The 25,986-nt window shown below is 44.8% G+C and overlaps 1 protein-coding gene across 2 annotated transcripts in view; it reads right to left on the minus strand.

The window, feature by feature from the left end:
- The window catches only part of TEX2 (testis expressed 2), a 118,694-nt gene that overhangs the window by 20,704 nt on the left and 72,004 nt on the right, over positions 1–25,986 (minus strand). For both annotated transcript variants that reach the window (XM_054459017.2, XM_054459014.2), the window contains exons 4-7: positions 25,572–25,902; positions 20,195–20,442; positions 9,284–9,430; positions 3,049–3,148 (exon numbers count right to left, since the gene is read on the minus strand). In XM_054459017.2, the coding sequence (XP_054314992.2) occupies positions 3,049–3,148; positions 9,284–9,430; positions 20,195–20,442; positions 25,572–25,902 (826 nt within the window). The remainder of the gene's footprint in view (positions 1–3,048; positions 3,149–9,283; positions 9,431–20,194; positions 20,443–25,571; positions 25,903–25,986) is intronic.

A 25,986-nucleotide genomic window follows, 5' to 3' on the forward strand; every position in this document is an offset into this window, starting at 1 on the left:
TTAAAAAGAACATGACGGGATTCCATAGGAGGTGGCGCTCCTTAGAGCTGTGAAAGCCTCCTTCACCTGGGTCGCATTTCCCTGGAAGGTGAGCTTTGCTTTTCAGAGTCAGTTTGCTTGTCACCCAGATTCAGATTTCACTAAAAGGAAAGATTCCCCTGTAGAGCACTGGAATCCAAAATGCTTATTTATTTCTTTCATGGTCATTTCTGTTTTATCATCATACATGCATCATTTGTGGACTTGGAAAAACCTGATTTGATCAAACTTTGAAAACCCCACTGGCTTTATGTCTTTATTGTTCCTTTAATACCATTTTCTCCCTTGTTACACAAGCAGGCAAATCTCTAAAAACGTACCCTGAAAGGAGTTAAATAGCCTCAAATGAATTAAAAACTGGCAAAGCTTTGATCTATATAGTGAAATGTCTCACCATAGCTCCTGCTCTAGAAGAACAGTTAAGAAGCTTGACACTTAGGTGTTTGGTGAATTTTACTCAAAGCCTGACCAAAGCTGCCCTGAGAGGCTGCAGAGTTCAAAGCCACAGGGGCCCGGTTGTGGCCCTGCTCCCCTCTCCTCGGAAATTTCTACAAATTCAGCAAAGGGCAGTCCTGAGATAAGAGGCTGCTAACACATTAGAAAATAGAGCATGCACACTTATTATTTACTTTCTTTAAGCCTCTCATGAGGTTTGTGTTAGCTGATCATTCACCAACTTGTTATACATTTCTAAAGAGGCAAAGAGCAAAAAGGAATAGAGAGGCCACCTGAGTTAGAGGAAGAAAGGTAGCAGTTGTACACTGATGGAGTGAAGATGCCAGCTAGCTATGCAGTGAACACATAGATGGTGCTTTTTTTTTTTTTTGAGACAGAGTCTCGCTCTGTTGCCCAGGCCTCAGACTCCCGAGTAGCTGGGATTACAGGCCAGCGTGATGCTAGGGCCCGAGGTTATATCTTCATCTTATTTCTAAAGCTCTGTTATTTTCTTTCTTTCTTTTTTTTAAGACAGAGTCTCGCTCTGTCGCCCAGGCTGGAGTGCAGTGGCACAATCTTGGCTCATTGCAACCTCTGCCTCCTGGGTTCAAGCTATTCTTGTGCCTCAGCCTCCTGAGTGGCTGGGATTACAGGCATGCACCACCATGCCCGGCTGACTTTTGTATTTTTAGTAGAGATGGGGTTTCACCATGTTGGCCAGGCTGGTCTTGAACTCCTGGCCTCAAGTGATCCACCTGCCTTGGCCTTTCAAAGTGCTGGGATTACAGGCATGAGCTACCGCGTTCAGCCAATGCATCTTTTACAGTTTTGCATAGGGTTAAAAACACTCTAGTTAAGCCATTTGCCAAGAATTGAAATGTTTTCTACTTTTACTTTCAGTGAACCAGAAATTCCCAAACCTAGACACACCCAGGTTCATCGAGGTGTAGACATAACTGAGGGGTTACAGGTGAGCTCAACATGCAGGAATTAGATGGACTTCTCTGGATGTGCAAATACTACCCTGGTCTGTCTTTCTCTGAAACTGATGTGATGCTAAAAGCATGGATGGGTTGTCAGCTCAAATACTGCTGCAGAGATATGCTAGAGCTGCTAACTATAGTGCTAGAAAAATCTCTTCATATTTACATCAAATGTACACAACAGCAGAAAAACTGATCTCACTAAACACAATTCAAGAACCATCTGATACAGCCAGAGAGAAAAGTAGCTTCCATGCTCTACCCATTTTATAAAACATTTACTTTAAAACAACTATCACTCTCTTGAAAAGCTATAATTATTTTTTCTCCTATCTTGTTCCTAAGCCATTTCAGGAAAAATGTAAATATGGTTGAAGTGGAAAGAGGCTCACTTGCCAAGGGAGGCTACAGTAAAAACGTCAATGAGAATTCTCTCTGCATGCTAATGGGCTATTCTGGCCTACCTGGCTCATTCCTTTTTTACCAAACTCTTGTGTACTAAATTTTCCCTGTCAAGATCCTTTTCAAACCATATTTATGGTTTATGTGACATAAGAGATACAAATCTTTACATCATCATCATGTTACGCAAACTCCCTACAATCTGATCAACTCTTTAACCCCCCCCACACAAAAGCAGACATAAATAATGTCTTAGTAACATGTTTAAAAACTCAAATCTGAGAACTTTCCTCCAGCAAGGAGCCCTACTCTCAAAATATTGCCTTTGAATATACTGTATGTCTTCATTTCTCAAACACGTACTGAGCACCTACTAGGAGTAGCAAGGAACATAAAGACAGAAGACATGAAAGTCAAAAAATCTGGAACCTACAAGTCAGGGGAGGTAAGGATGTGAACACATGTGAGGAGAGGCAGCTCCTGGCAAGGGGCTAGGGCTGGGGCAGCTGCACCCGTGACGGCCATGAGAGGTGAGGAGAACTGAAATCCAGCCACTGCTTCATGCCCTGTCAAGGGCTGCAACCGCCACAAAAGCACAGGCCCCATCAGCTGGCATGTGTGTATCACTGGGCTGGAGGAGGTCCTATAATAACCAAAAGACTAGAAGACTTAGGACAGGAGCTTGGATCTATTCCAAATCTTTTTATTTTTTTTTTCTGTTTTTTTTTTTTTTTTTTTGAGACAGAGTCTCGCTCTTGTCACCCAGGCTGGAGTCCAGTGGCACGATCTTGGCTCACTGCAACCTCCATCTCCTGGGTTCAAGCGATTCTCCTGCCTCAGCCTCCTGAGTAGCTGGGATTACAGGCACCCGCCACCACGCCCGACTAATTTTTGTACTTTTTTAGTACAGACGGTGTTTCGCCATGTTGGCCAGGCTGGCCTCGAATTCCTGATCTCAGGTGGATCTGCCTGCCTTGGCCTCCCAAAATGCTGGAATTACAGGCGTGAGCCACCACGCCCGGCCCCAAATCAGTTTTAAGGCCATGATTGGTAAGAACAGAAAGACACTCAACATGAAACAGATGATTTAAAAAGTCCTCAACACCCTCCAAACACAAAGCCATCATAGTACTGAATCTGCAGCAAAGGATATATTTTAACACTCATAGAATGGTCAGTTAGGAGTTACCTTGGTGATCAACGTAAGGCTTGAAGGCCTGGAGAATTTTTGGCACAGCCACGCCCATGTCAAGTTCCGTCAGAGTGAGCTCATTCATAAAGTAGGGGAGCTAGAGGAAACAAGCAAACAATGAGTGAGACCCATGAGCATCCTACAAAACATGCTGTTGGAAGTCAACATGCTTCTGGAGAGGATGGTGGCCAATGTTTTGGGGACATATCATTTATGTAACGAAAACGTAATGTGCACACATCATGTACTAGGCTTCATACTCCAGACAGCCATGAAGAGGTCAGGCCAGGGCCTGGCTCTCACAGGGTTTATAATAGAAAGGCAGAAACAGGTAAAACAGGTAAATACATAGACAATATACTTCCAGAGAGTGATCAGTGCTGCAAAGAACATCAAGCAGGTAATGGGCAGAGGGAACATGGGGGTGGCTGTTTTGGCTGAGGAGGTCAGGGATGGCTTCCCTAAGGAGTGGCATTTGAGCAGAGGCCACCTATGGAGAAGGAGCCAGCCATGCTGGTTAACAGTACCCCACATTTGCTGAAGTATGGGAAAACAGACCTCTCTTAGACTCTCAGTGGGTAGTAAGAAACTGCTACAACAAGGTCAGGTGCGGTGGCTCATGTCTGTAATCCCAGCACTTCGGGAGGCCAAGGTGGATGGATCATTTGAGGTCAGGAGTTCGAGACCAGCCTGGCCAACATGGTGAAACCCCATCTCTACCAAAAAACACAAAAATCCACCAGGCGAGGTGGCGTGCACTTGTAGTCCCAGCTACTCGGAGAGGCTGAGGTGGGAGGATCACTTGAACCTGGGGGCAGAGGTTGCGGTGAGCTGAGAATGTGCCACTGCACCCCAGCTTGGAGGACAGAGCGAGACTCTGTGTCAAAAAAAAAAAAAAAGAAAAGAAATTGCTACATTTCCGATAGGCAAACTTACACGTGTATGAAAATCCTTGAAAAACAGCACATGCTGGCCAGGTGCAGTGGCTCACGCCTGTAATCCCAGCACTTTGGGAGGCCGAGGTGGGCGGATCACGAGGTCAAGAGATTGAGACCATCCTGGCTAACACGGTGAAACCCATCTCTACTGAATATACAAAAAATTAGCCAGGTGTGGTGGCACGCGCCTATAGTCCCAGCTACTCAGGAGGCTGAGGCAGGAGAATTGCTTGAACCTGAGAGGCGGAGGTTGCAGCAAGCCAAGATCGCACCACTGCACTCCAGCCTGGGTGACAGAGCGAGAATCCGTCTCAAAAAAAAAAAAAAAGAAAAATAGCACATCCTTTGACCTCACGCTGGACATTTTCTGTTTGCCCTGCCAGATCTACACTCTATCCCCAGTGGTTGGTCTGCATGAACTGTGCCAACGGTCTCTCTTACCCTCCAGCTTCTGGTTGGGCATGGCCAATGGAATACACCAATGGGCAGTTGATGGGGAGGCACACGGAGAAGAGTGTTGGGCATTTGTCCCCCCCATCTACTGAAGGCTACAGCTCCTGTAACACGGGAAGCCTCTCCACACAGCTGCCCTGCCCAAGTTCTCCTTGCCTTTGCTGCTCCAGGGAGAGTAACAGCTCCCACTTCTGCTACCTCTGGAGTGTAGCACTCTCCCTATGGGTTTTTCTCCATCTGCCCACACCTTTATAAATCTTCCCTTCAGCAAACTCTCCCCAGAGTTACTTATCTGAGTGTGCCATCTGCTTCCTGCTGGGACCCTGACTAATACACACTCCCAAATCTATCCGTAGGAATTTATTCTACAGGAAATAACTAAGAATACTGGCATCATGCTTAAAAATTCCTACTTCATCTCAAGATCATAGAATTAATTCATCTATATTTTCTCTGCTTGGATTTGTGGATGTATATGTATTTCTTAAAACATTTATTCCGTTCATAATTTTAATGTAAGATGTAAATTAGGGATCTAGTTTAATTTTTCCCCCAAATGGTTGGTCAACAATCTCAACCTATTTATTCAGCAACCAACATTTGCCCTACTAATCTGTTCCGCCACCTTTAAGTACTAAATTCCCACTGCACTGGAGTCTGTACTGAATTTCCACCAGTATCAAACTGCTTTGACTACTTTAGCTTTATAATATACTTTAGCTTTATAATACACTTTTAGCTTTATAATATACTTTTAAATCTGGCAAGTCCCTCTCCTTTTTTTTCTCCCAGAATTCTCTTAGTTATTTTCATAAGTATTTTTCCAGTTGAATGTTACAATAGTTTTACAAAATTTAGAATAAAATTAAGAGGTTTTTAAAAATTAAATGTAAACTAAATATTCCACATAAAATGAGGTAGCATCTAGTCAGGCATGGATTTAATACCTAACTTGGCTGGACCTCTTCAGCTGTTTCTCTGCAGAGAAACATAAGCTTTCAGGATTCACCAATCAGAGAATGTAATCTCTGATTTTTTGTGGAGGGGAAGGGTTATGTTAAAGAGGTTATAATGTCTATGACAAACAAAATGTGAGTAGAGACAGTGTGCAAAGGCGTAGTTTTGAATTGGTGTTTGCTATATTTGGAGAACCTTTTTCCAAAGCATCAATGTTATAAGTGGTGTTGGCCTCTCTATCAACCTATAAAATGCTACTTGGCCAAGAATGTAACCAAAGTCTTGCACACTTGCCCTGTCCTTTTTGTCCACTATTGTCATTCAAATGCTGTGCTTCAGGAGCATGCCAAGTTAGAGAGACTTCCAAGGGTGAGCCAGGGAATACTGTCACCTCCAATGGTGTTTCTTTTCTTTTTTTTTGGAAACCGGATTTCACTGTCACTCAGGCTGGAGTGCAGTGGTGCAATCATGGTTCACTGAAGCCACAACCTCCTAGGGTGAAGCGATCCTCCCAGCTCAACCTTCTGAGTAGCTGGGACTATAGGCATGTGCCACTATCACGCCTGGATAATTTTTTTTTTTTTTATAGAGACAGGGTCTTACTATGTTGCCTAGTCTGGTCTCAAACTACTGGGCTCAAGATTTCCTCCACTTCGGCCTCCCGAAGTGCTGGATTACAGGCATGAGCCACCATGCCCAGACATCCAACGGTGTTTCTATGGGAATGTCAGTCCGACACTGAGCCACAGGAGTGAATAAAGAGACAGCAGGAACATAACTGTCCCTTCTCTTCCCCTGTCAACCACTACCTGCCATTCTGCAACCTCTAGTCCCTGCAAAGGCAAAGGAAGAACCTGAGACAAAGGAGGGACCTGAAGGACCTGGGGACTGAGGAGGACTTGGCAGGGGAAGGTGGGCTCTACCTACTAGTAAGCAGAATGGGGAGGGGAGATCAGAGGGCCTGGTTTCCTATTCATTTACCAGTCTATCCAACCCAAAGACCCCAGAACATCTATAAGCAACCCTCCAGCACTCATACACTCCCCTCCTAGTTCACATCCCTGCCCCTGAGCAGCCTTCTTCTGTTAAGGTCATTCCTCCTGTTCTTGTCGACAAGAAACTCTTTTCTTCCCACCCAAAGGGTACCACAGTGAGACAGAAATCCAGGGGCACATTCTTTACCCTCCTGAGTAAACCCAATTAGGGACTAGGCATTCAAGGGTATGGGACGTTCTCAGGCTGGTGGGTACTAAGTTAGAAGCTGTATGCAATCTCAGCAACATTTGCTGACATAGGCACAAGAGGCTCATAACCACTGAGGGCCGGCCCTAGGGCGGTTATCTGAGCAGCTGGCTAAGGCCAAGAGCACACTTACTACTGGGGCAGAAACTCAGCTTGTTTCAAACTCATCACTGGGCACCAGATGCACACACAGGGCTGCTTTTTACAACGTGAGTCATGATCATGTGCAAGGCTGACAATCCAAGACTACAGGGCAAGGCCAGCAAAGAGTTCTCCATATGTCAGGCCTTCCAGGGAAACCAGGGGATCAGGGAGATCTGTGTCACAGGGGAAAGCTCAGGCTCCTCTAGATACCACTTCCCTATCCCCATTTTGGCTCTTGACTGGCTATTAACCAATACTCACTCACTACTAGGCTTAAGGCTTAGTTCCTCCCAGGGGTACTTGGATATTTGGTGGCAATCGGTTCTTTTCGTAGGGGTGGTGACAGCTTCAGAATTTGGTAATGTCCTTCTGCTTTCCTGTTTATTCCATAACCAGGGGCTCCTCTGGTCTGCAGGCACTTCACAGTGCAGCAGATCAGGAGGTGGGGGTGGAGGGCATGGAGGGAACACACTGAGGGAACACAATGCCCACCTCTAGCCTCTGGCATGGCTGGATCTAGGCCACACTTCTCCATTCTAACCTGTTAGTACTTCTGACCTCAAAAAACAAAAGGAAGTTTAAGTCTGTGAACTATCAACGCCTCCATGATTATCAACGGGAGAAAATGAAAACAGACTTTCCCTCAACTTTCTCCAGGAGGAGGGGGGCACCTTCACAAATAGGGCAGAGGCTTTGTGGACTTCCAGCTCAAGAGAGAAGGGTGGGACCTCTCAAACCAGTTTGGTTCTGTTGGTGTTGTTGTTGTTTTTAGAGATGAGAGTCTTGCTCTGTCACCCAGGCTGGAGTTTGGTGGTGCGATCATAGCTCAGAACTCCTGGGTTCAAGTCATCCTCATGCCTCAGCAACCCAAGTATCTGGGACTACAGGTGTGCACCAGCAGTCCTGGCTCAAGTCGGTTTTGGAATGCATGTAGCAGGGGAGCAGCATCCCATCTGGAGTTCAAGTATGTCCTGCTTTCTTTTTGCACACTGCCAAGAACTGCAGCCCTCCTGCTCAGGGAAGGGCCCCTCTTGCTTAGAGAAGGGCTCGAGATAGACTCTGGGAAAAGAGCAGGGCCAGCCCTACCCATATGCCTTGACCTGGGAACTCAAGCCCTCCATCATTTCCAAAAACAGGGAGAGGCTGAGTGAGATCTAGGTTGGCTGCTGACACTGCATCTCCCAACACAGAGGGTTACTACTACTTGTTGTCTCCTGCTATGGAACTGGCTAGCAGAAGCACATTCAACCCTCAAACTACCTCAGGAACACAAATAGGCTGACACCTGTCAACATACCCCACCCCCAAAATCTGCCTTGAAATCCACCCTTCTGGCTCAGAAGGCAGCCCCTCCTTCCTCTTTCTCAGGAGCTGGGGAAGAAGGGACACTGGCCCACAGACAGCAGCCAGAGCTTGACAAGGCCAGGAAAAACTCTGTTCTTTACCCAAAGGAACAACAGAAATCAACCTGAAGCTCCTCTATGCCCATATTTTCCTTCTAATCTAGTTTACCATAGTTCACAGTTTCTCAATCTAGAGTCCTTGAACTTTCTGAAATAATGGGCAAAATTTTGTGTCAACGTGTTTTTCTAGTGAAAGGAGCTCATAGGCTTCTGCGTCTCAAAAATATCTCTGATCCATACAACTTCAGGGCTACTGACTTAAGCTATTGACAGTGTTCAGTGAAGATTTGGGATCCAAAGTGACTCTTCTTGGCTGGGTCTTCATTGGGTCAAAAACTTAATTTTAAAGAACCTCAAGATCCTCAATAAGGTCTCCTGGTTGGCAAATGAGTTATTTAATGACAGCCACACTTACACAGTTCAAACTCACTTCCAACTGGGCCTGGATTAGCACCAGAGTGTTTCTTCAGGAAAGAGAGAGCCCAAAATAAAGTACCATCTGGCCAAAAAGTAAAGGTCAAACACAGACACATTTAAAGTGCAATGCTAACTTTCCCAGCTTGAGAGGGAGCACAGCCTGGGACAGAGGCCTTAAGTAGTCTGGTGTTTTCCTCAGTCAGTATACTAAGACGCCTTAAGTAGTCTAGTATTTTCTTCAGTGAGTATACTAAGAGGCCTTAAGTAATCTGTATTTTCCTCAGAGGATATACCATGTGGCCTAGACTGCTGTGGGGCTGGGTGGGCTCTGGATGTACAATTTAAGTTCATTTCCAACTTAAAAATAACAATTACATTAGACGAATCGGTTATAAGAGCTCACATTTTCCCAAACTAAATTCTGGATTATCACCTAGAGTGGATAACGACGAGGGCAAAATAAGAAAATAAGTAAACATTAATGTTCACTAAGCCCCCAGATGCAGTTAATCATAAGGTCAGTCTGTGATCAAGGTCAGATGCGCTGTTTAAGAACTTACTACCCTCATATGTTATATGCTTAAACCAAGTTATTTTTCACTTAGGACATAAGGGTACAAAATTTCCAGAAATGAAGAACTATAGAGGATTAGAAGCCTCTTGTGTGGAAAGTGATACCTTTATTTTGCTGAGTTTCATTTGGATCTTCTTAGACACCAGATCAGACCAGTATTTCTCTCCTAAGAAGTCCCAAAATATTCTTCCAAGCAAGGCATTCACCCAGGCTTCCTGTTCTTCCTCCTCAGAGGGTGGAACCTCTGGCAACTGGCAAAAGAAAAGGGACCAAAATTAGCTAGAAAGCAACTGGAGAATAAGACAGGTGCTTATTTTTATAAAGTCACTGAAGGTCCCTCCTTATAGAAACAGGAGACCGCATGAGTCATACTCCTTCCCTATAAATTACAAGTCCCACATTATATTGGTGACTAGGAAAGGGGAGAAATGAAAGCTGCCATCACAGCTAAAACCTTCTCTTTGTCTGTTTTCTTTTTCTACCAGTCTTCCTGTAAACCAGCTAATATTTCATACAATTAGCTTAGCCAAACTGCTCTGCCTCCAAATTAGCTTGGTATCAACATTATGCTTCAGTGACACTGAAAGATGCCTGCCCATCTTTCTTCAAGCTAAGGCTTGGACGTGTAATTGTCAAGCTGGTGCTCATCCAGGCAGACGCCACAGTTCCCCAGTGGCCAGGACTCAAGTTCAGCCTGAACCCTGTGAGGTCAAAATACTCCCGGGATGCTTAAAAATACTGATGCCTGGATCCTACCCCCAGAGTCACTGATTTCAGTGGGCATCAGGAGTTTCAGACGCTCCCTTGGTAATGTAATGAACAGGCAAGACGAAGAACCACAGATCTGGATCAGAGAGAGCTGCTCTCAGGGCTTCCATGAAACATCTACAGCTGTTCTTACCAATCTCGGCCCAGTGAAATACCCTGATCCTTACTTCCATTTGATACAATCCATCTGAAGCATCTGCTGTGGCCAATGTGTGAGGTGGGGGAGAAAGTAAACCCGAGTCTCCGATTTCCTTGGCTAATCATTAGACTATGCACTCTGGCCTGGAGGGGGTCAGGGATGGAGATAAAGAAGGGGTAAACAGCAGCACCCACAGACGGTGTTGTAAGGTTTATGTGGTTGGTGCAGGCACGGGCTGAGAACTCAGTAATGTAGCAGCTGTCCACTGACCACATGCCAGCCCTATGGGCACATTCCTGTCTCAGGTCCACTCATGTCTCACAATACCCTGGAAAGACAGGAACTTTACTTCCATTTTAGAAATGAGTGCAGCGCCTGACACAGAGTCCTGTTCTCCCATCCTCTATCTGCTCTGTCCTGTGTGTGGCGGTGGGGGTGGGGAAAGGGTAGCTGTCCCCCTGATATGGCAGGCATTTTCCTGTGCTGAGGTCTCTAATTAGACTGTAGCCTTACAGAAACAATGAGCTTTGGAAAGCAAAGATGAAAAGATTTAGAAATGCAGAATCTGTGAATTATTCCCCCTTTCCCCTCCCCCTATGGCTTCTATAAGTGCATCTGTTCTGCCCTCATGGGCTGGCTGCAGCTATAACACACACCAGACACTCTCATCACCTCCACGCTTTGTGCTTGTGCATTCATGCCAGTGCTATCCATTCTGAGCAGCTGTGACTGTGCCCACATTGAAGCTGTGTGCCTGGGTCAGTGGTATGGTGCACACGTTGTTGCTTGGTGTGTATGGATTTGAACCTGCAGATCCAATTGTTTGTGAGTACTCCCAAGGTCTACAGCACATAGCTCCGTGCACTCATTCTGAAGCTTGGTGTTCACTAGTCATTGAGCTGTGCCTGAGCCAGCACACTGCTCAGTCCCACCCCTCTGCTAGTCTTGCTGAGAGGTGAGGCCAGCTGGACTTCCTGGGTGGAGCGGAGAAATTTTCTGTCTTACAAGAGGATTGTAAAAACGCACCAATCAGCACTCTGTAGCTAGCAAGAGGATTGTAAAATGCACCAATCAGCGCTCTGTAAAAACGTACCAATCAGCACTCTGTAGCTAGCAAGAGGATTGTAAAATGCACCAATCAGTGCCCTGTAAAACGCACCAATCAGTGCCCTGTAAAACGCACCAATCAGTGCTCTGTAAAATGTACCAATCAGCACTCTGTAAAATGCACCAATCAGCAGGATCCTAAAAGTAGCCAATCGCAGAGAGGATTGAAAAAAGGGCATTCTGATAGGACAAAAACAGAACATGGGAGGGGACAATAAGGGAATGAAAGCTGGCCACCCCAGCCAGCAACCGCAGCAATCCCCTTGGATGCCCTTACACGCTGTGGAAGCTTAGTCCTTTTGCTCTTCACAATAAACCTTTCTACTGCTCACTCTTTGGGTCCGTGCCACCTTTAAGAGCTGTAACACTCACCGCAAAGGTCCGCGACTTCATTCTTGAAGTCAGCGAGACCATGAACCCACCAGCAGGAACCAACTCCAGATACATTGCCACAGCCTGTGCCCTCTCTTTCTGGGGGGCCTAGGGTTTGCTTAAATTTTTCAATCACATGTCACTGCATGACTTTATATTCTACAGGAGTCCTTCACATTCGAGTTTTCAAAGGTCTCCCTTATGAACATTGGTGAGTCTCATTTAAAAAAAAAAAAAGGTTTAAAAAAGAAGGCATGCTGGTCAGCCCATTTCAGAAGACATGGATCTGCCTCACCCTTCTTAATGGACATGGATTATTCTATCTGGGCTTTTCTAGTGCTGTGACGTTTTCTGTCATTAACCAAGACATTTTCCACCACTAGGTCCTGGATGGAAGGGCTAGAGTCTGCAGCGGTGAATGCTTGGCCATGCCACAACTTGCACTGTTTTTTTGAATCCCTTTTCTCTCTGACTGAACATCTCCTTCCCAGCCCCAAGGGTAACTCGCTCAGCTTTTCTGAGGTTACTGTCTTTGAGTCCCATCCGATTATTTATACAGACTTCTGCATAAACACTCATCCAAGGGCAATGACCACCTGGCCCCTCAGACAGTACTAAGTTGCTGCCCACGTAAGACACCACGTGTCTTAATTTAGATTTGTAGGTTATACAAGAGAATAAGTTACTTTTTCCCTTCCCTAGAGGGAGCATCTACCCTTTATTAGCCTTTCTTTACAACCCTAGTTACTCACAGGAAACAGTTTTAGCACAAAATAGCAAGAAACAAAGGCTATTTCAAAATGTATGTCCAAGCCAATGGCATATGATGTGGTAAACAAATTTCTGAAATAACCGACAAGCAGGTTGTTTTTTCAACAGTTCCTTTTTCCAAAGCAAGCTTCTCTCCACAGACTCATTGGGAACAAAGAAAAATTCCAGAGCAGAACATCGATAATGCATCAAAGAAGCTTTATGAGCGAAACCTGGATTCAACAGCCTGCTAGGAAGGCCCAACGAATGTCTTAAAAATTTAAGAGCTTAAAGAATCAATGTGCATACATTTCCTAATATCGCCATTTGGCTATAGGATGAAATGTGTGGAGCATATTCATTTCGCCGTCTCAACTGTATAAACACACTAAGAAATGGTAACTTTCCAAAAATGGCTTCCAAATAAGTGTAGAGAAAATTCAGTGGTTTGAAGCTGAAGCAAGCCCATCAAAACTGCGTTGCTCTTGGGATATATGTTGTTTAAAACTAACCTCTAAAACTAAAGTAGGACAGATTCACTGAAGTCTGTGGTGTAACATTTCCTATTACAAATGGCCAGGAGGCCAGCCCAGTTTTTCTGTTACAAAGAGTATGTAGTGCCCCCACTCCTTTTTGGCCGCACCCAGTGTACCGCCAGGGGGCGTTGCACAAGGGACAGTGTGGTCCAGGAGATGACACAGCGGAGGACCCTACCCCTGTGTGTTTGTTTCCCTTGATTATAAAAACAATGCATATTCACTGTAGAGACACCCATAATCCCGCTACTCAGATTTAAAACATTTTAAACATTATTTAAAACATTTTTACTATATTTTCTTTCAGTCTCTTTTCAGTGTATATATACATTTAAGAATATAGAACTTTTAAAAAGCAAAATTAGGCTGGGCGTCATGGCTCATGCCTGTAATCCCAGCACTTTGGGAGGCCAAGGCGGGCAAATCACGGAGTGATTTGAGTGATTGAGACCATCCTGGCCAACATGGTGAAGTCCCGTCTCTACCAAAAATACAAAAATTAGCTGGGCGTGATGGTGTGTGCCTATAGTCCCAGCTACTCAGGAGGCTGAGGCAGGAGAATCGCTTGAGCCCAGGAGGCAGAGGTTGCAGTGGGCCGAGACCGTGCCACTGTACTCCACCCTGGCAATAGAGCAAGACTCTGTCTTAAAAAAAAAAAAAAAAAAGCAAAATTAGATCTGGCTACATGGCTTTGTATTCTTTGAGAAGGAGTCTCGCTCCGTCGCCCAGGCTGGAGTGCAGTGGCGTGATCTCGGCTCACTGCAAGCTCCGCCTCCCAGGTTCAAGGGAGGCTACCTCAGCCTCCCAAGTAGCTGGTATTGCAGGCATTCACTACCACGCCCGGCTAATTTTTTGTATTTTTGGTAGAGACGGGGCTTCTCCATGGTGGTCAGGCTGGTCTCAAACTCCCAACTTCGGGTGATCTGCCTGCCTTGGCCTCCCAAAGTGCTGAGATTACAGGCGTGAGCCACCATGCCTGGCTGGTTTTGTATTTTTTTTTTTTTTACAGTTTTACTTAGATGTAATTCATAGATCATACAATTTGTCCATCCTTCCATAGCTGCTGTGGAAAACAGTATTGCGGTTCCTTAAACAATTTAAACAGAATTACCCTTAAGATGCACTAATTTCACTTCTGGCTATATACCCCAACATATTTGAAAGCAGGGTCTCAAAACAAGATATGTGTACACTGATGTTCAGAGCAGCATCGTTCACAATAGCTAAAATGTGGAAGCAAGCCAAGCACCCACCAATGGAGGAATGGATAAGCAAAATGGGGTACACACACAATGGAGCATGATTCAGCCTCAAAAAGGAAGGCGATTCTGACTTACGCTACCACATGGATGAATCTTGAGGGCATTAGGCTAAGTGAAACAAGTCAGTCACAAAAAGACAAATACTGTATAATTCTACTTATATGAGGTACTTAGGATAGTTAAAATCCGAGAGACAGGGAATGGTGGTTGCCAGGGGCTGGGAGGAGGGGGACAGGGGAGTTACTGTTTAATGAGTATAGAGTTTCAATTATACAAGTTGAAGAGAATGGTGGTGGTCAATGCATAACATTATGAATGTATTTAATTCTACTGAACCATACATTTTAAAATGATTAAGATGGCAAACTTTATGTATTTTACCACAAAAATAATTTTTAAAAATAGAGTACAATTCAATAGTTTTCAGTATATTGAGAGTTGTGTAGCTATCACCACAGTCAATTTTAGAACATTTTCATCACTCCCCAAATAAGCCCTGTATCCATTAGCAGTCACTCCCTATTCCTCCCCAACTCCTCCCCATCCCCCTGCCCACCAGTCTAGGAAACAACTAGTTTGTCTCTATGAATTTGCCTATTCCAGACATTTCCTATAAATGAAGACATACAATGTGTTCTTTTGTGACTGACTCCCTTCACTAATGTTTTCAAGGCATATCCATGTTGTAGCAGTGCCTCCTTTTTATTGCATAATAAACTTATTTTTATTGCATAATAATATTATCGTCCATGCATATAGCACACTTTATCCACTCACCAGTTAATGGAAATATGGGTTGTTTGCCACTTTTGTTTTGTTTTGTTTTTTTAAACAGTCTTGCTGTGTCATCCAGGCTGGAGTGCAGTGGCGTGATCTCGGCTCACTGCAACCTATGCCTCCTGAGTTCAAGCCATTCTTGTGCCTCAGCCTCCCAAGTAGCTGGGACTACAGGCATGCACTACTACGCCCGGCTAATTTTTGTCTTTTTAGTAGAGATGGGGTTTCGCCATATTGGCCAGGCTGGTCTCGAACTCCTGGCCTCAAGTGATCCGCCCACCTCAGCCTTCCAAAGTGCTGGGCTTACAGGCGCAAGCCACTGTGCCCCACCATTTTCCACTTTTGGCTATTGTGAATAATGCTACTATAAATATTTGTGTACAAGTGTTTGTGTAAACATGTATTTTCATTTCTCTTGGATATATATCTAGGAGTGGAACTGCTGGCTCATATGGTGACTCTGTTTAACTTTTTGAGGAAATACCAAACTATTTCCTACAGCGGCCAGACCATTTTACATTCCTGCCAGCAACGTATGAGGACTCCAATTTCTTTCTTTCTTTCTTTCTTTCTTTTTTGAGGCAGAGTCTCACTCTGTCGTCCAGGCTGGAGTGAAGCGGCATGATTTTGGCTCCCTGTAACCTCTGCCTCCCAGGTTCAAGTGATTCTCATGCCTCAGCCTCCCCAGTAGTTGGGATTACAGGCATGCGCCACCACGCCTGGCTAATTTTTTGTATTTTTAGTAGAGATGGGATTTCGCCATGTTGCCCAGGCTGGCCTCAAACTCCTGAGCTCAGGCAGTCCACCCGCCTCGGCCTGTGCTAGGATTATATGCGTGAGCCACCGCACCTGGCCGAGGATTCCGATTTCTCTACATCCTCACTAATACTTGTTATCATCTATCTTTTTAAAAATTTTTATTATTTATTTATTTATTTGGTAGAGATGGAGTTTTGTCATCTTGCCCAGGCTGGTCTCGAACTCCTGAGCTCAAGTGATCCATTCGCCTCAGCCTCCCAAAGTGTTGGGATTACAAGTGTGAGCCACCACTGTGCCTGGCTATCATCTGTCTTTTTCATTGTGGCCATCTGGGTGGGTGTAAAGTGACATCTGACTGTGGTTTTGATTCACATTTCCTTGATGACTAATGATACTGAGCATCTTTTCATGTGCTTGCTTATTTGGGCATTAGTTTATCTTCTTTGGAGAAATGTCTATTCAGATCCTTTACCCTTTTATTTTTTGAGACAGGGTCTTGTTCTGTTGCTCAGATTGGAGTGCAGTGGTGCAATCACTAATCACTGCAGCTCTGACCTCCCTGACTCAAGCAATTCTCCTGATTCAGCCTTCTGAGTAGCTGGGACTGCAGGCACATGCCACTATGTCTGGCTAATTTTTTTTTCTTCTTTTTTGTAGAGATGGAGTCTCAATATGTTGCCCAGGCTGGTCTCGAACTCCTGAGCTCAAGTGATCCTCCTGCCTTGGCCTCCTAAAGTGTTCAGCTTACAGGCGCGAGCCACTGCACCCAGCCCCGTTTCTTAATCTGGTTGTTTATCTCTTTGTTATTGAATTGTAAGAGTCCTTTATACATTTCTAGGTACCAGTCCTTTATATTTCTAGGTACCAGACCCTTATCAGATAAATGATTTGTAAACATTTTCTCCCATCCTGTGGGTTATCTTTTCACTTTCTTGATGGTATTGTTGGCAGCACAAAAGTTTTTAATTTTGATGAAGTCCAATTTACCTATCTTTTCTTTGGTTGCTTATGCTTTTAGTATCTTAGCTAAGAAGGTTTACTGAACCCAAAGTCACAAATTTTACTTCTGTTTTGACAGTTTTATGGTTTTAGCTCTTACATTGAGGTTTATGATCCATTTTGAGTTAATTTTTATGTATGGTGTGAGGTAGAGGGCCAACTCCATTCTCTTGCCCGTAGATATCCAGTTGTTCCCGCACCATTTGTTGAAGAGACTATTCTTTCTCTCCACTGATTTGTTTTAGCATTCTTGTCTGTATTCTTTTTAAAATTTATTTTTAAATTGGATATAAAGCTTCATTTTTTTACTTGGTGCAACATAAACATTTTCCAATTCAACTTCTAAGTGTTTAAAAAGCCTACTTTGTGGGGGCAGTAAGGGAAGCCCTGGAAAACTATTCTGCCAGTTACAGACTTCCTGGTTTCTATTTGACTCCTATTTGCTTTGTAACATTCTCATCTTCTGATAACACCAAACAGGTAATAATATCTTGTAATCCAGTTTATAGATATGAGATGATGAGCATGACTAGTAATAAGAACAGGACTCTCCATATCGGGGTAGCATATGTTAATATTATCTCTAACATTTTTTAAAACTGTCTGTTGAAATGGAGAGTGGAAGTGCCTTATGTAACCTGAACACCAGAGCCTCACTACTGGAGGACAGGCACCATGGACTCTCTCCCAGGCAGGCAATGCAGGGCACACAGAAGCAGCAGCCTCCCTGGACTCACACCCCTGAGCAAATCTGCAGCTGACCTGTGGGGTCTCTTCCTGATGTACCCATGCTGGAAGCAGTACCATTGCACTTTCAGACATTTTTTAAAAAAGAGTTTCCTTGTTTCCTGAATTAAATCCCCTCCCAAACCAGGCACTAAACATTTGGAAAACTAGGCCCTTGCCCCCCAAAATAGTGATATTTTGTAATTCAAATTTTCAGCACCACTGCACTCCAGTCTGGGCGACAGAGCGAGACTCCATCTAAAAAAAGAAAAAAAAATTTCATCAGAGGCCAGGCATAGTGGCTCACGTTGTAATGCCACCACTTTGGGAGGCCGAGGAGAGTGGATCACCAGAGGTCAGAGTTCAAGACCAGCCTGGCCAACATTGTGAAACTCCGTCTCTACTAAAAATACAAAATTAGCCGGACGTGGTAGCGTGTGACTGTAGTCCTGGCTACTCAGGAGGCTGAGGCAGAAGAATTGCTTGAACCTGGGAGGCGGAGATGGCAGTAAGCCAAGATCACGCCATTGCACTCCAGCCTGGGGAAAAAGCAAAACTCCATCTCAAAAAAAAAAGTCATCAGACTTAGAAGAGGGAAAAAAAACGTCTGGGTGCTTAAAGGGTAAGTGCCAGGTGGCTAGAACAAGAGAGCCCCTGACAGCAATGCTGGGCTGTGACATCAGGGACCCCAGTGAACACAGCATACAATATGCACATGTAACACAAACCAAGGAAACAAAGCTCTAAAATTAGGTTTGTTTTTTAATTTGGGGAAATCTTTCAAAAAGGAAGCATTTTATTGGATAATTTTCTTATGTCAGTGCACAATTCTCCTCTTGATTTTCTTGAGTCTGATGAGAGTCCAGACAGCTGACAGCCTAGCATTTGGAAGGAGGGGAAACTCAACAGTGGTAAACAGGACCATTTGTAGAAAAGTTTTATATTACCCCACTCTTGCCTAGAGGGAGGTCTGCTTCCACTAAAGCCGGGGTGACTCAGTGCAGAGGTAGTGGGTCGCAGGCCAGCAGACGCATATGGTCTTTTACTGCCCTGACAAATTCAAACAGATCAGGTGAGTGACCTCTTCCACACTGAAGAGGATCAATGGATAAAGAGCAACGGCTTGCTTCTCATTAAGAACAGAAATACACATGGTCATTGTAAGAGGTCAAACACAGCCAAGGGCGGTGGCTCATGCCTGTAATCTCAGCACTTTGGGAGGCCGAGGCAGGTGGATCTCTTGAGCTCAGGAGTTCAAGACCAGACTGGGCAACATGGTGAAACCCCATCTCTACAAAAAAATACAAAAATTAGCTGGGCATGGTGGCGCACACCTGTAGTTCCAGCTACTTGGGAGGCTGAGCCCAGGAGGGTGAGAGGATCACTTGAGCCCAGGAGGTCGAGGTTGCAATGAGCCATGTTCACGACACTGCACTCCAGCCTGGGTGACACAGCGAGACCTTGTCTCAAAAAAAAAGAGGTCAAACACCTGGATATGAAAGAGAGGCTAAGTGTCCCCCAGGCAGAGACTGTGACTCTGAATAGTGTGCAAAGCAGAGGCAGGAGGCCTCAGGCCAAGCAGGCTTTCAGAATAACCCAGCAAAATAGTCTCAGCGAGCCAAGGGGCCCCTGGGGTCTCAGGTCAGGTTTTGCACACTCCATCACTTAACAACTGTGTGACTAGGCTACCTAACTTCATCAAGCCTCAGTTTCTCCACTTACAAAATGGAGACAATCCTGTCTAGTTTGCAGGACTGCTCAAGAGAGCAGAGTAATTCTATTAAAGTGCCTAACAGAGCCTGGCATCTGGCAGCTTACAGGAGTTATCTTATCAGAGATGATCCTAAGTCCATGTCTGCTTACACTTTGTAAAGAATGTTCATGGTAAATCTTCAAAAGCACTGGGCATAGCCGAGGAGATTGAGAATTTGGAAATACAATGGTTATAGAGGAATGAGACCTGAATCACCAGTGATTCTGTAACAACCCCTAGTGATTCTGTAACAACTGTAACAGTTGCTCAGGTCAAAGTGCAAATCTTGGCCTCTGCGTTCTCTCACGTCAGCAAATCCAGCCAGCGCCTCCTGCCACGCACACCCCAGCCCAGCCTCTCCTCATCACCTACTGTCACTACCTTCACGTTGGTCCAGCCTTCACTATGACAGTCACCTCCCACTCCTTCTTTCCCTCTACAGCCAGTTCTCCACCAAGAGCCACTTATCTTTTTATACTTACATCAGTCAACATCATACCCTGCTCAGAACCCTCCCATGGCCTCCCATCTTGATCCTCCAGCCTCCCTGCCTCCCCGTTTCCCTTGCTCACTGTCTGGCCAGGCCTCCTTGCTGTTCCTCGAATATTCCAAGCACATGCCTGCAGCGGGCCCTTGGGTTGCTGCTTTTCCCACCTGGAGTGCTCCTCCCACACCCATCACCATGGCTCGCTCCCCCCATGACCAACAGGTCTGTGCCCAAAAGTCACCTCCTCAAAGAGGCCCTTCCTGACCACCCATCCAAAGTAGCAGAGAAAAACAGTACAAACTTTTTACAATTAAAAATAAATAAATAAATAAATAAAATAGCAGTTCTGGCCACTTCCCCTCCTCTCTTGTCTGACTTTATTTTCATTCTTCCCACCACCTGGTGCTTGTTTCTTGCTGTCTTCCTGAGTAGATTACAAGTTCCCCAAAGGCAGGGTCCTTCTCTGTCTTGTGTACCACTGTTATCCCAGTGCCCAGAACAGGGCTTCGGAGCACTTATGCATGAAGAAATGTGTCTAAGTCGAAAAGTGAAAAACATCCGGCCCAGCAGCCAGCTTTACCTTCTTCCCAGCTGTGGGGCTGCTCTCCGCACTCTGCAGGGGGCTCCTCTGGGGGCTTCGGCTTTCCTGGGGGACACACCTGCCCATGTACACACTGTAGTCGAGAAGCATCTTCTGCCGCACGCTGCCTGCCAGCTCCTTCTGCTTTGGCTGTGACATGATCTCCTCCACACTGCCTTTGCTGCTGCTGCGGCTGTGGGTCAGGTGCCCGGACGGACTGTTGTGTCTGCTGTGTGCAGGCAAAAGCCCTGGAGCCAAGAAGAGGGGGCTATTCACACAATGAAGAAAACAACTGCAAAGTAAGCAGACTCCTGAGAAAAGCAGCTACAATGCTATCAAATGACTGTTTAAAAATATTTATAAGGGGCCGGGCATGGTGGCTCACGCCTGTAATCCCAGCACTTTGGGAGGCCGAGGCGGGCGGATCACGAGGTCAGGAGATCGAGACCATCCTGGCTAACACGGTGAAACCCCATCTCTACTAAAAATACAAAAAATTAGCCGGGCGTGGTGGTGGGCGCCAGTAGTCTCAGCTACTCGGGAGGCTAAGGCAGGAGAATGGTGTGAACCCAGGAGGTGGAGCTTGCAGTGAGCCAAGATCACGCCATTGCACTCCAGTCTGGGCGACAGAGCGAGACTCCGTCTCAAAAAAAAAAAAAAAAATGTATAAGGTTATTTCCCACCCTGAAAAGTACCTTTTTCTCTAAGGTAATTTTTAAGAACAGTTTTTATTCCTCTCCAAGATAATTAGAGTAATGGGAGTAAAGAAATATAGTTGGTAGGTACTAGTCTCTTTTCTCCTGATGATCTTTTAGGAAAAGATCAAATATAGGACCAACACATCCCAAGTAGTGGTGAACTTGTCAGTGCTATCAGGGGTAAATGGAAAGTGGGTAGAGAGCTAATCAATTGTTCATCCACAAGTTCACAGCAATTCCAAAGATGTCATCTTTCATTCGACAAATTATGCATCAAGCACTTTCAAGCACACCGTGCCAAAAAGAAGAAGACATAATCCCTGCCCTTGAACTCACCCACCTAAGCAGATAAATCACAATCTTCTGTAACAAGTGTCATAATTGTAGCACAACTAAGTGACTCTCTGGGCAAAAAGAAGGGGGTGACTACCTCTGCCCAAGGGACTGGAGTGGTGCTTACCCTAGCTGACTTTCACAGCAGTGACATCTATGCTGTATCTTGAGGGAATAGTTGCCATTTTCCTGGCCCAGGTGGGGAAGAGTATTCCAGGTAGAGGAAGCAGCATATGCAAAAAGCAGTGACAGGGCACAGTATGTTTGGAGGCCAGTGAGAGATTCAGTGAAGTTCTAAGCATAGTACAGGGGGCAGAGGATAGGAAATGAGGATGGAGAGATTAGCTAGGAACAGACTGCAAAGTGCCTCAAAAGCCAACCTTGGATTTAATATTGACCCTGTTGCGCCAGAGAGGTTTTAAGCATGGGATGTGCCTGATGCTAACAATTTTATTTAGATTTACTCTGATGGCCAGGTGAAATGTAAAGTGGTTAAAATCAAACCAGGCGCGGTGGCTCACGCCTGTAATCTCGGCACTTTGGGAGGCCGAGACAGATGAATCACTTGAGGTCAGGAGTTTGAGACCAGCCTGGCCAACATGGTGAAACCCCATCTCTACTAAAAATACAAAACATTAGCCTGGCATGGTGGCCCATACCTGTAGTCCTAGCTACTGGGGAGGCTGAGGCAGGAGAATCGCTTGAACCTGGGAGGCGGAAGTTGCAGTGAGCCAAGATCACACCACTGCACTCCAGCTTGGGCAACAGAGCAAAGACTCTGTCTCCAAAAAAAAAAAAAAGAAGAAATCAAAAAATCAAATCAAACCATTTACTTGAGAGGCTCCAACCATCAGAATCATAATTCCCCAGAGCCTCACAAAGGGTCATGCAAGCCATTTCTTAATCTAAATTTTAGCCAGATAATTTCCAGTGCTTTAATATTTAATATTTTACACTGCATAACTGTAAAAATACATTTTTGTAACTTTTATTATCCTTATACCATTTTCATGTTTAGCATTATTTTTTTAACTGCTAGGATAAAAGCTACACCAGAAGCATTAAAAAATAAATGTGAACCAATATTACATTTAATGTCCTGGATTGGATCCTGGAAGAGAAAAAGGACGTTAGTAGAAAAACCAGTGAAATCCAAATAAAGATTACAGTTTAGTTAAGAGAAAAAAAGATGAAATAAACAGGGCAGCATGATACCAACACTTCAAACCAAACTGATCCCATTGCGACTGAGCCACACTCCATGTAGAGGAGGAAAGGAACCCCCTACGAGGCGTGGCTGGTGCTCACTGCCCACAGAACAGCCTCTTCACATCACCTCACCCTTCCCCTGAGTGGGACAAAGCACAGGAGTCGTCACTGCACTGTGGGTCTCATGGACAACAGCCCCTGATAAGGTCAAGGACCTTCCTGTGCAGAGACCATACTGGAATTCTGCCAAATGACCATGGGGCTTTCCTGCTGTCTCCAGACTCTTATTCCTCCTGGAGGCCTTTCCTGACCTGCAGCCTGGGCACTGCTGGCTGGAAATGCAGAATCTCAGCCCCACCCATGACCTCGAGTCAGAACCTGTATCTTAAGATCCCGTCAAACATTCAAGTCTGAGAAGCACAATCCGTGTTGCTAGAGAAATCTATGATTTTGGTGACAGCATCCCTGAGGGAGAGGACAGGGCAGGTCGTCGAGCAGGAAGACTTTTAACTTCTTGGTACTGACAGATGTACCTGGCCTCAGAGAATCAGACCAGTCAGACACCTTCACGGCTGACCACCTATGTAGTCAGTGATTCAGAGATGGTTTTGAAGAACAGCACAGTGCTCAGCAATTTACCTTGCTACTAGTAAAGTAGCACTTTTGGTGGCTTAAACTTACCATAAATATCTCAATTCATAGCTGTCAAAGGCAACCCAGACTTACAGATATACAAAAAGACATTAGTGGTGTGTAAGCCTTGCTTTAGTGCAAGTGAGTGCACTGAAGGTTTTCCCACATCTCTGACTCTTACCATTATGTTTGTTGTGTGGTGAGTGGAACTTTTGGCAGGATTTCCAAAAATGTGAACTCATTAAAAATAATCAAATGCTTTATTTAAGTCCATGAATAACATGCCTCTTTTGAAGGTGCTCTGGAGGGCCCCTAAGTACCTAAGGTGGTGTTTCCTGGTGGCCCCATATACCCCCGTGGGTTACCTGATTCTGAGCTTCAGTGCCTAGACCAGTAGACCTTTATATTTCCAGTAGGAATACAATCTAAGCCACATAAACAATTTTAAATTTTCTAGTAGTCACATTTAAAAATGTAAAAAAAGGCTGGGCACAGTGGCTTACGCCTGTAATCCCAGCACTTTGGGAGGCCAAGGTGGGCGGTTCACTTGAGGTTGGGAGTTTGAGATCAGCCTGACCAACATAGTGAAATCCTGTCTCTACTAAAAATACAAAAATTAGCTAAGCATGATGGTGGGCGCCTATAATCCCAGCTACTCAGGAGGCTGAGGCAGGAGAACTGCTTGAACCTGGGAGGCGGAGGTTGCAGTGAGCCAAGATTGTGCCACTATACTCCAGCCTGGGCGACAAAGCTAGACTCCATCTCAAAAAAAAAAAAAGAAAAAAGAAAAAAAAGGTAAAAAGAAATAATAAAATTAATTTGAATATATTTTTTGAATATATTTTTAACCCAATATATCTAAAATATTATTTCAACATGTAACCAATGTAAGAAGCTATTAATGAGATATTTTACATTCTTTTATTGGACTAAGACTTTGAAATCCAATGTGCATCTTATACTTAGAGCACATCTCCATCTGGACTGGCCATACTCCAAGTGTTCAAAAGCCACATGGGGCTGGTGGCTACCCTAAGAAGCAGCACAGGTTTAGACCTACCAGGAGAGCTAGGCAGTGCCTGGTGCTGAGGAGTTCTTACCCACTTGAATTTTCTTTTACTCAGTGTTATGGGTTGAATTGTGTCCTCTAAAAAATATGTTAAAGTCCTAACCCCAGTATCTCAGAATGTGACCTTATTTGGAAATAGAGTCATTGTAGATGACATTCATTAAAATAAAGTCATACTAGAAACAGGGTGGGCTCTTAATCCCATATGACTGGTGTCCTTCCAAGAAGACACAGAGCCACTGACAGACAATGCCATGTGATGATAGGCCAGTGTGGAGTGATGCAGCTGTGGGCCAAGTATTGATGGTCACTACTAGAAGCTGCAAACATGCAAGGAGGGATTCTATGCAGAGTCTCACAAGGAGCGTGGCCCTGCTAACACCTTGATTTCAGACTTCCAGCCTCCAGTACTGTGACAGAATACATTTCTGTTGTAAATCACCCAGCTTGTGTTATTTTGTCCCAGCAGCCCTAGGAAATAAATATATCTAGTAATCTCCCCATTCATCTTGATTCTTAAAAGGGACTTCTTGGATCTCAGTGCTGGGATTGGGATGGAATCTGGTGTTGAAGCTGACAGAATGGAAGGTTAGCAAGGGAGTTAGGGCAAAGGCTCAGATTATGTTCCAGGGGAAGGAACCAAAGCACTCTGAAGCAATGTGTGACACTCATGTGACCGGCATAACTCCCGGATCAACACAAATGCCTTGTTAGAGAAAGCCCCAGAGTGACTCCCTCCTAGTCTTTGTTCCAGATCCATGTAAGAAAGCTTTCCCTAATAACACCCACACTGGTCTTGTCCCAATTATTGGTTACACCACACTCATTTTAGCACAGCAATTTGTGAACACCTGACTCATAAGTGCCAGTTTTGCATAACAGGCACAACACCTGAAGGACAGGGGAGCTACTGCTTTTTACTGGTTTTGTGTCTCTTGCAGCTCCAAGCCCAGCCAAAGCTGAGCAAAGAGGTGCTGCATGGTTATCAATGCAAATGAACATGATCTGACCTGAATGGTCAGGAAGTGCAAGGATTCTGCATTCTATGGCAAGCTCAGGCTTGGAGGACATATTGAGGGTCAGGTGCTCGAAAGTACCAGCCTGAAGGATCTCCCTGACTCACCTGCCATCTCAGAACTAGGGTTCTTCTGTTGCTGCTTCTCTCAGGGGAGTCACATTATATACAAATAAAACATAACCAGCAGAGGCTAATAAACATCATCTGCAAATGGATCCATCATTGGTTAAATGATTTGGTACAGAGGGTTGCAGTGTTCAGCCTAGATGGTAAATGAGTCATAAGAACGCACATTAGGTGGCAGACAACCATCAATTCAGGGTGGGCTTCCTTCCTTCCTTGCTACCTGGCATTCTTTCTCTATTCTCCCTAGTGGCCCTTTAAAAATGCATAAGCATTTAGCACAAACATCATTACCTGGTTTACTTCCAGAGACACCCGATGACTTCTTGATTTCCGACTTTAGCTTAGATGCCAGAATAAATCTCCTAAACCATTCCTCTTTTTCTCGGCCAGTTCTCCCAAAGAGATAGAGTATCTGATCTCGCTGGCTAGATCTTGTTCCCTCCTGAGGGCGGGGTGGCTTCTTAGGGTCCTCGCTTCCCTCAGCTGGCGGCTTCTCTTCTGAAGTTTCCTTATCAGTCTGAGCTTTAGACATAAAGTCATCTTGTTGACCAAGCTCGATACAAATGGGGTACTTTTTATTCCAGATTCGCTTTCGAGCCAAAGTTTTAGGTACAAGATAAATCTACAGAGAAAGAAAAATGATGATTTATATATTAAAGATTGGCTACACTATGCATTAATATTATGCATAGCACAAAGTGCAAAC

This window comes from Pongo pygmaeus, chromosome 19 (assembly GCF_028885625.2).
Source record: "Pongo pygmaeus isolate AG05252 chromosome 19, NHGRI_mPonPyg2-v2.0_pri, whole genome shotgun sequence".
NCBI classification, from domain to species: domain Eukaryota; kingdom Metazoa; phylum Chordata; class Mammalia; order Primates; family Hominidae; genus Pongo; species Pongo pygmaeus.